The sequence below is a fragment of the Leopardus geoffroyi genome, chromosome E3 (assembly GCF_018350155.1).
Source record: "Leopardus geoffroyi isolate Oge1 chromosome E3, O.geoffroyi_Oge1_pat1.0, whole genome shotgun sequence".
Lineage (NCBI taxonomy): Eukaryota > Metazoa > Chordata > Mammalia > Carnivora > Felidae > Leopardus > Leopardus geoffroyi.
Window position 1 is genome coordinate 24210946 of NC_059340.1, and position 16081 is coordinate 24227026.

The following is a 16081-nucleotide window of genomic DNA, read 5'->3' on the forward strand; positions in this document are numbered from 1 at the left end:
AAAAAAGTGCAAAAAATAATTTCATCTACAATTGCTTTTTGTTGAAATATAAATTGGGCCAAGTATGCAAAGCACACTCCTATTTCCTTAAAACAGCCCAGTATTCACGAACTCACACACACAACAAGGTCACTTTGCAGCTCACAGTCCTCACATTGTGTCACATGGAAATCATCAGGATCTAATTAGTGACTTAAAGAAAGGAAGCAATAACAGAGTGCCGTGGAGCAATATGCAAAATGGATAGGTCAATAAAGGCCACCCACAGCAAAAAAGCTTCTTGTACTCAGGTTTGCTACACGTCATGTGCCAGATTCCCAGGAGTTAGTAGGCAACTGCACGTCCACAACCAAGGAGCTTGTTTTCAGGCCTTACTGGGGACTGCTCTCTTGTGCAGTTGGATTTCCTCTCAATTTTTAGTGTGAGAAACACAAGGAAATAAAATTCATGGTTAGATTAATGTTTCTTCCCCTGCTCTTCCACCTCCTGCTATGCCAGGAAATAGCACTAAAATTCTATCATGTGGTTGCCCAACAGGACACAGGAAACCAGGGCCTTATAATCTGATGACTAGTGATTGCAATGCAGAGATGGAGCTAAGGCTTAATTACACAGGGAACAGCACTGACAAGTCAGGTTGCTGAATTACCAAGGACATTTCCTAGGATCCTCACTGTACTGCACGTACACACACACACACACACACACACACACACACACACACACTTACACATGCATACACGCTATATGGGCACTCACACTGAAAGCAATTTTTTCTTTACCACGACCAGGTGATTCACCAACAGGAATTGCTTGATCTGGTCTATCTGCACTCCTTCCCACCCTCCTATGTCTAAAGAATTCTGCATTTTCCCCATCATCAACAAACATCTAAAATCATTTGGTAAATGTTAAAACAAGCATTTAATCTGAAGGGACTAAGACCTGAGGGGGCTAAAAATAAGGACAAGAAGAAATAAAGGAGCAAGTCAAATCCATGGTTATAAGCAAACATGAATATTATTCCTTAAGACAGATTTTCACGGATATTTGAGAACTATGAAGCTTATGAAATATTAATGCAGGTCTTAAAAATGTCTGCAGGCTCTTAGAGTTTTTGAACCCAAGGCTGAACCAGGCAGTAAAATGGAAAAACTAAAGATTTTCAAATATTACCATGTATTACTTAATAAATAGTATTTGTATTACTGCACATTATTAACTAATGAAAATGCAAAGGAGAGGCTTAAAATCATAACTTTCAGCAAGACCTGAAATGCAAACCACGTGAGCTAAAACCAAGAGTTAATGTGGCTACTACCAGATCACAGTAAATTTGAAGTAATACGAAATCAAACCATTTGTTTTAATACATTCTTCACTCGGGATTGTGGAAGAGCAAGACTCTGCAACCAAAAACCCAATGTCAAACAAAGAAATGACACATGCTGGAACACAAATGGTCTTCACGAGGGTAAAACAGGTAACGGCATTTACCATTTTTCGAGTCTGGAACAAGAGATGTAAAACACAAAACAGCTGTGGCACTCGACAAGTATATCCAGGTACATTAAAAGGCATCACTTATTTCTTGGCTCAGCTTCTAAGCTGATAAACGAATGGCTGAGGCTCCATTTCAGAACAGAAAATATGGCCACATTTTAGGTTTTCAATTCCATGCAAGCAGACCCAGCTGGGTACTCACTATTACCACTGCAAAGGGGACACCAGGTTCTACAAAATCCACATTAATATGAACATTAACCAAGGTGATGTTGTGCATGGGTTAACCATATTCCCTTAAATTCCAGGCTATTCTAAGAAAACAGAATCACAAATACCAAAAGACATCTATGTTGGGTAGGAAATGACCACACTTACCGTTTTCCACATAGGGATGAAAGGGTAAAACCAGGGCAAGGATAACCCTGCCTCTAGTGGGCTCCAAGACGCTTCTGATATCTTTTAACAAAGTCAGGGGCTGATCACAGCGGTCCAGCAAATTCAAGCAGCTGATGACATCATACTGGAACCCTGTATTCTGCCATTCATTTATACCAAGCACTCTAAAAACATCAGAAAGAACTTGATTGATATAAACGCCCTTAAAGACATCTTTGAAAATAATTGGGATGCCTCACAGGCTCTAACTTTGTCTTCTAAATCAAAGTAAACGCAAGATCTTTCATTTATAATTTATATTTGCAATAATAAGATGGCCAGGCAAAGAAAAGCAGCAACTCTATTTCTTTAAATTTAGCATTTCACCCATTTCCAAATCTAAAAACATATACTTCCTTTATAAGAACAAAACATATGTTGGGGCGCCTGGGTGGCGCAGTCGGTTAGGCGTCCGACTTCAGCCAGGTCACGATCTCGCGGTCCGTGAGTTCGAGCCCCGCGTCAGGCTCTGGGCTGATGGCTCAGAGCCTGGAGCCTGTTTCCGATTCTGTGTCTCCCTCTCTCTCTGCCCCTCCCCCGTTCATGCTCTGTCTCTCTCTGTCCCAGAAGTGAATAAACGTTGAGGGAAAAAAATTAAAAAAAAAAAAAAAAAAAAAAAAAAAAAAGAACAAAACATATGTTTAATAAGAATGAGTTACAAGGCGCTAAAAATGGTTATACAACTAGGGCATCAAATTCCTGAACATAAAATGAACCAAAAAAAAATCCTACTTTTTACTTCATTGTAATGTAATCATAAAATACATCACATATTCATGGTTTATATTCCTGGAGTCCCCTCTATTTTTAAGAATGGCTAGGGGTATTCTTATGGCTGGGTATCTTCTTAAAAAGGTAATTTCCACTTACAACCTATGGCCTTTGAGCACACATCTCTGTTTCCAGGAGACAGGTACTATTCATACTCTAGAATTTCCTATCTGAATAACTATATAGAAACGACGAAGCATGGGGCATCCTATTAAAAGCGTCAATGAAGAGCACAGTTAACACACTACTCTCAGCCCTCCCCCTCTCTCTCCTACCATCCCTCTCTCAGAACATTTCTAAGTCCTTTACAATGTTTTATCCACAGGAAGAGTTCTCTTATCAAGAGTCTTTGTCAGCCACACCATTAAGGCAATTCTGTAAATTACTCACTCCTGCTTGGTTGTAACAATCAGAATGTGGCAGATTGGGCATGTTATGATAGAGGCAGGGAAGAAAAGGGAGCAGGAAAAAGGATCTTTGGTAAACAAGTCTTTGATAATGCTGAGTAGATACAGTAGAGTTAACTTAGAAAATTCTGAAAGTATAATGAGGGCTGTTTTAAAAAACTCATTAGCATAGTGATATTTGAGAGCATTTTCAAATAGAATAAAGGAGCACAAACCACTCAGCTGCATCTTGTTTTCAGTCTAGGTTTTTTGTAATAACTAAACCCTCCTCCAAAACAATGCTCTAACCAACTTCAAGGGACTAGTCAGAATCCTTTTTGTTGCTTGAAATAAGTAGGGCATTAAGGCTCCAAAATCACTTTATTGTGCAATGATTATTTTAGAAACTGGATTTAGTTCATTCAAACTACAAAGGTCCTACTTTGGGGATAAAAATCCTATCAATTCCAGGGCGCCTGGGTGGTTCAGTCAGTTGAGCGCCAGGCTTCGGCTCAGGTCATGATCTCATGGTTTGTGGTTTCAAGCCCTGCATCCGGCTCTGGGCTGACAGCTCAGAGCCTGGAACCTGCTACAGATTCTGTGTCTCCCTCTTTGCCCCTCCCCAGCTTGCACTCTGTCTGTCTGTCTGTCTCTCTCTCAAAAATAAATAAACATTAAAAAAATTTTTTAAAACACTATCAATTCTCATTTTAAAAACCAAAATGAACAATTGAAAAGGACTATTTTAGGGGCGCCTGGGTGGCGCAGTCGGTTAAGCGTCCGACTTCAGCCAGGTCATGATCTCGCGGTCCGTGAGTTCGAGCCCCTCGTCGGGCTCTGGGCTGATGGCTCAGAGCCTGGAGCCTGTTTCCGATTCTGTGTCTCCCTCTCTCTCTGCCCCTCCCCCGTTCATGCTCTGTCTCTCTCTGTCCCAAAAATAAATAAACGTTGAAAAAAAAAAAAAAAAGAAAAGAAAAGGACTATGTTAGATATTAATACCTCAGTCAAACAGCCTATTTAAATTCATAAATTTTAAAAAAACAAACAAAAAAACCAAATGATACACTTGATTTAAAAAAACAAAACAACAAAAAAAGTCTTAGGCTCATCTATAAGGAAGCAGAAGCCAAACTTTTATCAACATGTTTTAATATAGAATAATCTCACCAAATCCATCTCTGAATTACTTGCAGATTTTGAAAGAAAAACATGCTCCAATAAAAAATTATGGCTTTAATAAGGGACAGTTACAGCTACACATTTAGAAGCCCTTCTTCATCTTTGTATGGTGACTTTTCACTTGTAAACTCAGTTCCACCGATGAAGACAAATGTACTGGCCCCAATCGAACTGTGTATTAGCCCAGGAATCGAGACCCGTGGTTAAGATTTCCTCCACTTATGAGAACAGTGGAAGAAGTCACTTGTCCAAATCATACTGTAAGTCACTGGCAGAGTAAAAAATTGCAACTTGGAAACTCCTAATGGGCTATTCAGGCCAAGGAACCCACTCTCCCCAGCTAAGGGGAGAAAGAGCCTGACAACCAGTCCGTGAATTGATGCTTTCCGGGTGGTGGGTTGTGAGTGAAGAGCAGTCTGTACTTCAGTCTCCAACATCTTTTCATTAAAAAAAGAAAATAAAGGGGCACCTGGTGTCCCTCTCTCTCTGCACCTCCCCTACCTGTGCTCCGTGTCTCTCTCAATCTCTCCCTACCTTCTCAAAAATAAACATTAAAAAAAATGTTTTAAGGAAATAAAGGATGTTAACATGAGAAATAGAAAATTTTTTAATTTTATATTTATTTTTGAGAGAGGGAGAGACAGACAGAGTATGAACAGGGGAAGGGCAGAGAGAGAGAGAGAGAGAGAGAGAGAGAGAGAGAGAGACAGACACAGTACTTGAAGCAGGCTCTAGGTTCCGAACTGCCAACACAGACCCCGACACGGGGCTTGAACTCACGAATCATGAGATCACGACCTGTGCTGAAGTCAGATACTTAACCAACTGAGCCACCCAGGCACCCAGAGAAATAGAATTCTTAAACTATAATAATTTCTTTTCAAGAAAGATCCCAAACCTACAGATAATGGATTCAAGTCAAGTAGCTTTCAAACTTACATTGAGAATCTCTGTTCTCTGGTGTTAACATGTACATACGATTCCTTTTTGTTTTTTTTTTTTTTAATTTTTTTTTAAACGTTTATTTATTTTTGAGACAGAGAGAGACAGAGCATGAACAGGGGAGGGTCAGAGAGACAGGGAGACACAGAAACTGAAACAGGCTCCAGGCTCTGAGCCGAAGTCGGACACTTAACCGACTGAGCCACCCAGGTGCCCCGATAAGATTCCTTTTTGATTACGCATGTGTGAAAGGTCTATGCAGATTTAATTCTAAATCCACACCCTTTACAGCTCAGCATCTTCCCACACCCTTATTTCCTCTGCCATCTAACTACCATTCAGACCAACTAATTTTACCACTAACTTTTGGTGAAGCAGACTGAGGAAGGAAAACATGCTGCCAAAATTTTTTCCTGCCACAGAATCTTTTTTAAAAAATTTATTGTCCCCTGAATTGTGGAATTGTTCATTAGTACACCTAATCAAAAATTAACTATATAATCCTTTCCTGTGCCTGTGGCTTTTCCAAAACAGTATTTCTAACCCTGGAATTATTATTATTTTTTTTTTAAATTTTTTTTTCAACGTTTTTATTTATTTTTGGGACAGAGAGAGACAGAGCATGAACCGGGGAGGGGCAGAGAGAGAGGGAGACACAGAATCGGAAACAGGCTCCAGGCTCTGAGCCATCAGCCCAGAGCCCGACGCGGGGCTCGAACTCACAGACCGCGAGATCGTGACCTGGCTGAAGTCGGACGCTTAACCGACTGCGCCACACAGGCGCCCCTAACCCTGGAATTATTATTTTCAAGAAAACAAGTTAAGTAATAGTTTATCTTCCGGGAGGATTTAAAACATATTTTCCTTACAGAAGTGACAAAGCAATCGGCATGTTGGTAAATCCTAAATAAAAAGCAAAACACCAACAGTATAAAAAAAAATTGCCGTTTTGTTTTAGAAATCAAAGCCAGATCCTTAAATTTTACAACTGGATTTTTTGGCATAAATAAGGATACCTTGGCAACACAGAAAAAGAACTCAACCATTTTCTGTGTGTTTTTCATGAACTCAGATATTGAAGAGAAAAAATAGTTAGCTCCCAAGCCAAGAAAACGAGGTATTAAGCTAAAAGTCTGCCCTGCCAGCAGGTTGGACAAACCCCAACCTAAGATATTACTTCCTCATTAAAATCTCAGATTGTGCCATCAGAATGGCTAAAATGAACAAATCAGGAGACTGTAGATGCTGGAGAGGATATGGAGAAACAGGAACCCTCTGCACTGTTGGTGGGAATGCAAACTGGTGCAGCCACTCTGGAAAACAGTGTGGAGGTTCCTCAAAAAAACTAGCTACCCTATGACCCAGCAATAGCACTGCTAGGAATTTACCCAAGGGATACAGGAGTGCTGATATACAGGGGCACTTGTACCCCAAGGTTCATGGCAGCACTTTCAACAATAGCCAAATTATGGAAAGAGCCTAAATGTTCATCAACTGATGAGTGGATAAAGAAATTGTGGTTTATATACACAATGGAAGACTACATGGCAATGAGAAAGAATGAAATATGGCCTTTTGTAGGAACGTGGATGAACTGGAGAGTGTTACGCTAAGTGAAATGAGTCATACAGAGAGAGACAGATACCATATGTTTTCACTCTTATGTGGATCCTGAGAAACTTAAAAGAAGACCATGGGGGAGGGGAAGGGGAAAAAAAAGTTACAGAGAGTGAAGGAGCCCAACCATAAGAGACTCTCAAAAACTGAGAATAAACTGAGGGTTGATGGGGGGTGGGAGGGAGGGGAAAGTGGGTGATGGGCATTGAGGAGGGCACCCGTTGGGATGAGCACTGGGTGTTGTATGGAAACCAATTTGACAATAAATTTCATATTAAAAAAAACATCTCAGACTGTGCTGAAAAACACCATTTTTGTGAGTATGTTCTTATTTAATACTAATAATATTGTGGAGAGGATATCAACCAGTATGAATTCCCTATTTAGGTCAAACTGCAGATTTTGGCATATGTGCTACGTATTAGGGGAAAAAAATTAAGTATTTTTCATAGGGTAGTAAGTTTACTAGTAGGTTACACAGCATGTAAACTCTAGATACAATGAATTATTAATTCAGATATCTAAATTTCACTGATAATTCCATTTAGGCATTTAGTCTTAAGAAGGGCTTCAATGGCAAGCAAGCAAGGGAAGGAGCAGGGGTGAGTAGGAGGGGAATGAAAACATTTCAAACACCTTCCTCCCCATATCTACTTTTGAACAGATTTTTTTTTACATGGGAGGACAGTGTCAGATTAGGACTTTGGCATGAAGTTTTCAAATGATGAGTTAATTTCTTTTAAGTTTATTTATTTCTTTTGAGAGAGAGAGAGAGGCAGAGAGAAAGGGAGGGAGAGAATCCCAAGCAGGCTCTGCACTGTCATCACAGAGCCCAATGTGGGGCTCCATCCCACAAACCAGGAGATCATGACCTGCACTGAAACCAAGAGTCAGATGCTTAACCGACTGAACCACCCAAAAATACTGAAGTATTTCTTTAATTAGAAATTAATTCATGGGGCGCCTGGGTGGCTCAGTCGGTTGAGTGTCCAACTCTTGGTTTCAGTGGAGGTCATCATCTCCTAGTTTGTGGGATCAAGTCCCACGTTGGGCTCTGTGCTAGGCATGGAGCCTGCTTAAGATTCTCTCAGAAAGAAGGAAAAGGAGAGAAGAGAGAAGAGAGAAGAGAGAAGAGAGAAGAGAGAAGAGGGAAGGGAAGGGAAGGGAAGGGAAGGGAAGGGAAGGGAAGGGAAGGGAAGGGGAGGGAAGGGAAGGGAGAAGAGAAAAAAGGAGAAAAAAGGAGAAAAGAGGAGAAAAGAGGAGAGAAAAAAGAAAAGAGAAAAGAGAAGAATTCCGTTATCATTACACAGGCCCTCCAGGATCTAATCTGAGACAGACTGCTAGTGCTAAAGGGGATCTTACAAATCACACAGTTGAACCTCACACAGACAGAAGTCTCCTATGATAGCATCCCTAATAGCTATTTAAACACTGAGAGGGGCAAGGACTTGAATACTTGAGCTGTTAAGAAGGTGAGTGTCCCTTAACTCTACCTCAACTTCTGAGACCTAGCTGTGCATGATTATACCAGAAACTACACTTACTCCTCTCTTTCCATACAAAACCCCATTACATTTGATCATAATCTTCCCTTCCACCCCCTTCCTACTTGGTCTTCTCTTCTCCACGCTTAAAATTTCCATGTTTTGCCAATGTTCAATCAAGTCGTGCTCCAAGAGCTACTCTAATGCTGTCTGTAGAAGCAGAAACTTAGGTGGATACAAAAGTGAGTTCATAATTCCTTTTTCCTTCTTTCTAAGGCTAAGCCTGGCTTCCAAAATATCAGAGGAGGAGGCAGGCCCATTCTGTACCCAGCACCTTCTTCTCCTATTCAGTAGAAACCATACTGAATAAAAAACAGCTCTCTTTCTAAGTCTCTCGAGCAGAAGATGGTCTTAAAACCAAGATTTGACAGTTCATACCCATTAGGATGGCTATTACCAAAAAAATGAGCAAATAACAAGTACTCGTGAAGATGCAGAGAAACTGTAGCCCTTGTATACTGCTGCCAGGATATAAAACGGGGCAGCTGCTGTGGACAATGGTATGACAATTCCTAAAAAAATTAAACAGGGTCCTACATTATAATCCAGCAATTCCACTTCTGAGTATATACCCAGAAGCAAAAGCAACGACTCAAACAGTTATTTGTACACTCGCATTCACAATAGTATTCACAATAGCTAAAAGATGAAGGCAACCCAAGTGTCCACTGACGAATGAATGAGCCAAGTGTGGTACATCCATACAATGGAATATTATTCAGCCTTCTAAAGGAAGGTGATTTTGATACATGCCACAAGGATAAACCCTGAAGACATTATGTTTAGTGAAATAAGCCATTCACGAGAAGACAACTAATGCATAATTCCTCCTATTTCATGCTCCTAGAAGGGTCAAATTCCTAGAGACATGAAGTAGGATGATGGTTGCCAGGGGCCAGGGTGGTAGGGGGGAGGAGTGGAAAATTAGTGTTTAATTACAGAGTTTCAGTGGGGACAACAGAAAGATTCTAGAGATGGATAGTGGTGATGGTTACACAATGTAGATGTATTTAATATCACTAACTGTCCTCTTAAAAATGATTAAAAGGGTTAATTCTGTGTTATGTAGTTGACCACAATAATTTTTTTAATTGGAAAAAAAAAAAAAAAAAAACCCAAAAAATAAACTTTAAGAATGTCAGATTCCAGGGGCGCCTGGGTGGATCAGTCAGTTAAGCATCCGACTTAGGCTCAGGTCATGATCTCACAGTTTGTGGGTTCGAGCCCTGCGTCAGGCTCTGTGCGGACAGCTCAGAGCCTGAAACCTGCTCCGGATTCTGTGTCTCCCTCTCTCTCTGCCCCTCCCCCACTCGTGCTCTGTCTCTCTCTCAAAAATAAATAAACATTAAAAAAAAGAAGAAGAATGCCAGATTCCAGGGGTGCCCGGGTGGTTCAGTCAGTAGTCTCCCGATTCCTGATTTCAGCTCAGGTCATGATCTCACCATTGTCAGATCGAGCCTGGCTACTCACTGGGCATGGAGCCTGCTTAGGATTTTCTCTCCCTGTTTCTCTGCTGCTCACACTCTGTCTCTCAAACAAAACAAACAAACAAACAAACAAAAGCCAGATTCCAAACAGGAAAAGTGTCTACACCTTTTTTTTTTTTTTTTTTTAAGCAAGTAAGAGGGGGAGGGGCAGAGTGAGAGGGAGAGAGATGAACTCAGGCAGGCTCCACACCCAGCACAGAGCCTGATGTGAGGCCTAATCTCACCACTGTGAGACCATGACCTGAGCTGAAATCAAGAGACAGTGGCTCAACCAACCGAGCCCACCCAGGTACCCCGAAAAAGTCTCTACATCTGATTCTTCTTTTCCAAGTTATTCCTCACCTACCCTTCTTCCACAGTGCCAACTCCTCTAGTCCAGAAACATACTGATGAGGAAAGATGATTTCTCTCTAAATTTCTACTTAACTGTAATATGGAAAGTTTTTAAAAAATTCTAATCATGGAAAATTGTTTCTGATTCACATCCTTTAAGTAATATACTCTCAAGAAGAAATACATCCGAAACCAAGAAATATACCCCAAACCATGTCTAAAAATTATACCTGTATTTCTTCTTCTGAAGCTGCCATATCATAGTTTCAGACAGCTCAGTGGCATAAATCTCTTCAAAATGAGGGCTCATGATTTTTGTGACTTCTCCATCTCCAGCACCTAAATCAAGAAGTCTATGGGTTTTCCAGTCTGGATTAATTTTTAGCAGTCTCTGAAACTGATCTGGTGAAAACACAAACATTGAGCCTCTTCCTAGCAACCTGGAAGAAAAAAAAGACAAAAATAGAAGAGTCTATGCAAATTAAGCACCCCCACATACATTCAGAGTGACTGCAGTAACTCAGTACCAATAGCCTCCTGAACTTACAAAATTTTTATCTTATGTGATTATATGGTTAAATTATATACTACTTTTTATTTTTTTTTTACTTTTATTTTTTTTTAATTTGTTTTTTTTTTTAACATTTTATTTATTTTTGGGACAGAGAGAGACACAGCATGAACGGGGGAGGGGCAGAGAGAGAGGGAGACACAGAATCCGAAGCAGGCTCCAGGCTCTGAGCCATCAGCCCAGAGCCCGACGCGGGGCTAGAACTCACGGACCGCGAGATCATGACCTGAGCTGAAGTCGGACGCTTAACCGACTGAGCCACCCAGGCGCCCCAATTTCTTTTTTTTTAACGTTTATTTATTCTTGAGACAGAGAGAGACAGAGCATGAACGGGGGAGGGGCAGAGAGAGAGGGAGACACAGAATCGGAAGCAGGCTCCGGGCTCTGAGCCATCAGCCCAGAGCCTGACGCGGGGCTCGAACTCACAGACCGCGAGATCGTGACCCGGGCTGAAGTCGGACGCTCAACCGACTGAGCCACCCAGGCGCCCCTATATACTACTTTTTATATGATTTACAGGATTAAAAGCAAAGTTAGTAAAATAAGAAAATACCTCCAGATATCATTTGGTGCTGAGTTTACAGATAACACCCCATAAAGAGTCGGCAAAGGAGAGGAGTAAAAGGTAGAAAGGAAACAGGATGAGACAGGAAGGGAAGGGAAGAAGAATGAGTAAGAGATTAAAAGGTTAATGTGAAGAATTTATGTCAAACTAGGAAGGAGAGATGGAGATAGAGTAACAGAAAACATATTTATCAGTTAAAAAAGATGACAGCCCAACAGAATCCGATTACAGCACTAGCCAATAATACTAAGCAGAAAAATCAAATAGGAAAAAAAAGCTGTTATTAAACTAAACAATGCGTGAGAAAAAAAATAACTTCAATATCATAGATTTTTAAGAGACACTAGAGAAAAAAATGGTCCCTGCAATATCAGTTAATTTAGACCAAAAAAGTAGATTCATACTTCCATCAGTTTATATATTACATGATCATCTGGGTCTTATTATTTCTAAAGATCCTGAAAAACATTCAAAACCACAGTAACGCCTTTTAAAAAAAAGCTTGAGAGGAGTTAAATGGAGATCAGAGAGAACTCTCTGAACAGACAGAGGCTGTGGCTCAAACCAAGTCTCAAGGAAGCGTCACGGTGGGGAACAGAATGCACTCCCTGCTCAGCCTCGGTTTTCTAGCTCTCAAATCCTACTCTCTCCAGGGCAGGGATTCTCCAGGTCCCTTTCCTGAAATGAAGCGGAGCTCAGAGATAGCGCAGAACCACAAATAGCGAACTGCTGCAGAAAGAAGGCGGAAAGCCTGGGAGAAGCGGCCACTTCTGGGCCTTCCCCCTCAGCAGCTCCTGGGGCACTTCCTTCAGACCCTGGAACACAGTTTGAAAGGCACCGCTCTGGGGGCACCTGGGTGGCTCAGTTGGTTAAGCGTCCGACTTCAGCTCAGGTCATGATTTCATGGTTCGTGAATTCAAACCCCATAGTAGGCTCTCTGACGTCAGCACAGAGCCCACTTCAGATCCCCTGTCCTCCTCTCTGTCTGGCCCTCCCCCACCTGCGCTTTCTCTCTCAAAAATAAATAAACATTAAAAAACATTTTTTTTTAATGAAAAGCACCAGTCTGGGAAATGGCAGGGAAATCTGGTATGCACTGCTACTTTCTGGAAATAAGCATATGGTACAGTATGTCACACAGTGACTGGAAAGATGTGTGCAACCTGGTGCTCCTGGTAAGACCAGTTTTAGGAAAGAATTAAAATTGCAGAGTTCATATAACAGGCTCCCTCTCTCTCCACTTTTCCCATTAAGGCCTTAGGAGAGTTTAAGCGATCTAATAATGTCTTTACAGTAAACCTTCTGCCCCACAGAATGCTAAAAAACTAGGGGGGGGGGGTGGGCATAGACATCAGATTGCTAAACATGATGCTATCCCTCAAACTGCTTACTGAGAAAGTGTTACCATTATTTTTTAATCTTCTGGTGGAAAAATAGGCTACAGAAAGCAAATATGAGAAAAGAGACTGAACTTACTGAAAGAGCTTTACAAAACTTCACACAGGAGCCACCATCAGAGGAGGAAGAGGGTACAGGCAGCACGGTGTGGGGAAGCAGTGTTGGTGCTGACTTGCCATAGGATCAAAAGTAAGTTGCAAAACAGTTTTTTGGCTCAAACTTTCCCGGTTATAAAATATCACGCTTCCCCTAGCCACCTTCTTGGGATGTAAGGACTCCTGACATTATAATCATAAAACTCTAGAGCTAGAGGTCATCTGACTTGTCTACATTTAAAGGCATCAGAGACGGAAGCACTGTCTATCCCCAAAGATCATGAGCAACAGAGGCTCCAAAAAAGATAAAAAGTGTAAAAAATAAAAGTAAATAAAAATTTTTAAAAAAATCACCACGCCAAGTGTTTCTCAACCAGGACCAACTCCACCCTCTAGGGGGCACTGCGAGTAGGTGGGAGAGTCTGGGGTCATCCCCATGACCCGGGAGTGCCGCTGGTTAGTGAATCAGGCCAGAAACGCTAGGCTTCCAGATAGAAGTGGGTCAGTCCCACACGATAAAGAATTATCCCACTTAAAATACCAAGACACTGACCTCGCTCAGTACAAGGTTTCCAGCAAACATCAGGTATGGCTCTCTAATTTGTCTTTAATTTCTAAAGGTAGTGATGTCCATGGGCGGTGGGGGGTTTGTGTTTATTAACCATCCTAGGTTCTCTGGCCACAATCTAAGTTCTCTCCAGATATAGAATCTGTAGAGGAGGTGTGTTTCCTTACAGGTATCTTTCTTATAATATAGACTCTGAAAACAGTTATCAGGTCTCTCCTTATTTAGCCTTTCCCTTTCTAACATAAAGGAGGTCTGGTAAGTATCTTCTTAGTCCAACAAGGCACCACAGTGCAGGGTGCCTCAGAGATACCACAGGTCCAGTTCCAGACCACCACGATAAAGCAAGTATCACAAGCAGGCCAAATGAATTTTTTGGTTTCCCAGTGCATGTAAAAGTTGTTTACACTACGCCATGGCCTATAAAGTATGCAACAGCATTATATCTAAAAAAACAATGTACATACCTTAGTTAAAATATACTTTATTGAGAAAAAACAGCTAACCATCAACTGAGTTTTCAGCGAGTCGTAACCACTAATCAGAGATCACCAGAATACAGTAATGAAAAAGTTTAAATACTGGGAGAATTACCAAAATATGACACAAAGATACAAAGTGAGCAAATGCTACTGGAAAAAATGGCACTGACAGACGTGCATGACACAGGGTTACCACAAAGTTCCAATTAAAAAAAAAAGGCAATTATCTGTGAAGTGCAATGAGGGATGCCTACAGTTATTTAAGACACAGCAATTCATGGTAATAATCTACCATGGATGGAAAGTACCAGCAGGCTCAAAATTAAGCTCTCTGGTGAGAATAAGACACAGGACATGTTTTGAGAGAGTGGGAGGTGAGAGTTAAACAAAACCAAACAAAAAACAGAAGAGCTGCAGATAAGGGAATCCAAAGGAATTTATTAATTGCATTGCCTCTCTTTGACCAAACCGTTAAATTCCAAATCAAGGAATTTTAACCAGGGTCCCATGGGGCAGAGGTTGGGGGTAGGGGTGGGGGATAAAGGGGGGAGGTGGTTCAGAGTTTGAAATCTCCCAAAACTGTATGTGAAATGTTGAATGAAAATACTATTTGAAGAGAAGATTCCTACCTTTCATCATTTTCAAAAGGTAAAGGACCTCATAAAGGATAAGAATCACTGCTACAATGACTTGCCTGCTTTCCAAAATAAATAAAATGGTATAGAACAGAAATTCAGTGTAGTCAATTTTAGAAACAAAACGTCAGACCAAGTTGTATAAACTCAACTACCAAGACAAAAATAACAACTGCCTGCTGAAGCAAACCTAAGGCAATTTCATATAAACAATGAAGAAAATCAAGAAAGAAATCTTGAGAAATGGCTCATGGTACCTAAAGACATATTTAAGGACCAGATGATAGACCAGGGATCCAGACAGTCAGGAGAAGCTGGCTCGAAACCTCAAGGGGGGAAAAAAAGTGGGCCCAACCAGTGGCTTTAAGCAGTCCAATAAGGCTTTGTAAACACTAAACTCTACTGATTTTCTCCTTGGCATTCTAGATTCTTCGGCCTTGGGGATTTTTGAAAATTTGGTCAAGAAAAGACTGAAAAAAATCTGTACTCCTAAAGCTTTCTCCATGGATTTATATGAGAGAACCACACTAGAGATGGGCATTCCACAGCAAGTTTATAAAATTCTGGTGCGCCTAGACATTATGTTAAGAACAGATGTTGGGCCTTCACTCGAAATAAGCCATCACACATTGCTGGGTTGATTAAATCCCCCCTTCTCAAAAAAAAAAAACCTTGTTCCTGGGAAGTGTGCTAACGCAAAGATTTAACTCTTCACCACATGTTAAGGGCTTAGTTCTTGCTACTCTCTACAGTAGGGGACTAGCAGCATCATGGGCATCACTTGGGAGCTTATTAAAAATGCAGAATCCTTGGGGCACCTGGGTGGCTCAGTCGGTTAAGCGTCCGACTTCAGCTCAGGTCATGATCTCGCAGTCCGTGAGTTCAAGCCCCGCATCGGGCTCTGTGCTGACAGCTCAGAGCCTGGAGCCTGTTTCGGATTCTGTGTCTCCCTCTCTCTCTAACCCTCCCCCATTCATGCTCTGACTCTCTCTGTCTCAAAAATAAATAAATGTTAAAAAAATTTTTTTTAAAAATGCAGAATCCTAGGTCCCTGACCTACTGATTCACAATCTGCATTTTCACCAGATCTCCGGGTTGTTTCTTGTGCACATCGAAGCTGGGAAGCACTGCTCCAAGTAACTCCCACCATAGAAATACAGACTAATGAGGCTATTTATCAAGTTATGGTGAATTTACTTTCTTAAGTTTTTTTATGTTTATTTATTTTTGAGAGAGAGACAGAGACAGAACATGAGTGGGGTGGGGCAGAGAGAGGAGACACAGAATCCGAAGCAGGTTCCAGGTTCTGAGCTGTCAGCACAGAGTCCGATGCGGGGCTTGAACCCACGAACAATTAGATCATGACCTCAGCCGAAGTCAGACGCTTAACCAACGGAGCCACCCAGATGCCTCAAGTTATGATGAATATAAAAGGCACAACTGCAGAAGGCTAAGACACTGGACCCACCCACTGCCAAGGATTCTGACTCGCACAAGTAATGCAGCTGAGGTGATCAATACCTTTAACAAAATAGCTTTTCTCTTTCATTTTCTTTTTTTAAACCTAAGG

General features: G+C 41.2%; 1 protein-coding gene across 3 annotated transcripts in view; it reads right to left on the reverse strand.

Moving 5' to 3' along the window:
* Window positions 1–16081, reverse strand: part of METTL9 (methyltransferase like 9) — a 52209-nt gene that overhangs the window by 20194 nt on the left and 15934 nt on the right. For all 3 annotated transcript variants that reach the window (XM_045461196.1, XM_045461194.1, XM_045461193.1), the window contains exons 3-4: window positions 10431–10640; window positions 1882–2066 (exon numbers count right to left, since the gene is read on the reverse strand). In XM_045461196.1, coding sequence (XP_045317152.1) covers window positions 1882–2066; window positions 10431–10640 — 395 coding nt within the window. The remainder of the gene's footprint in view (window positions 1–1881; window positions 2067–10430; window positions 10641–16081) is intronic.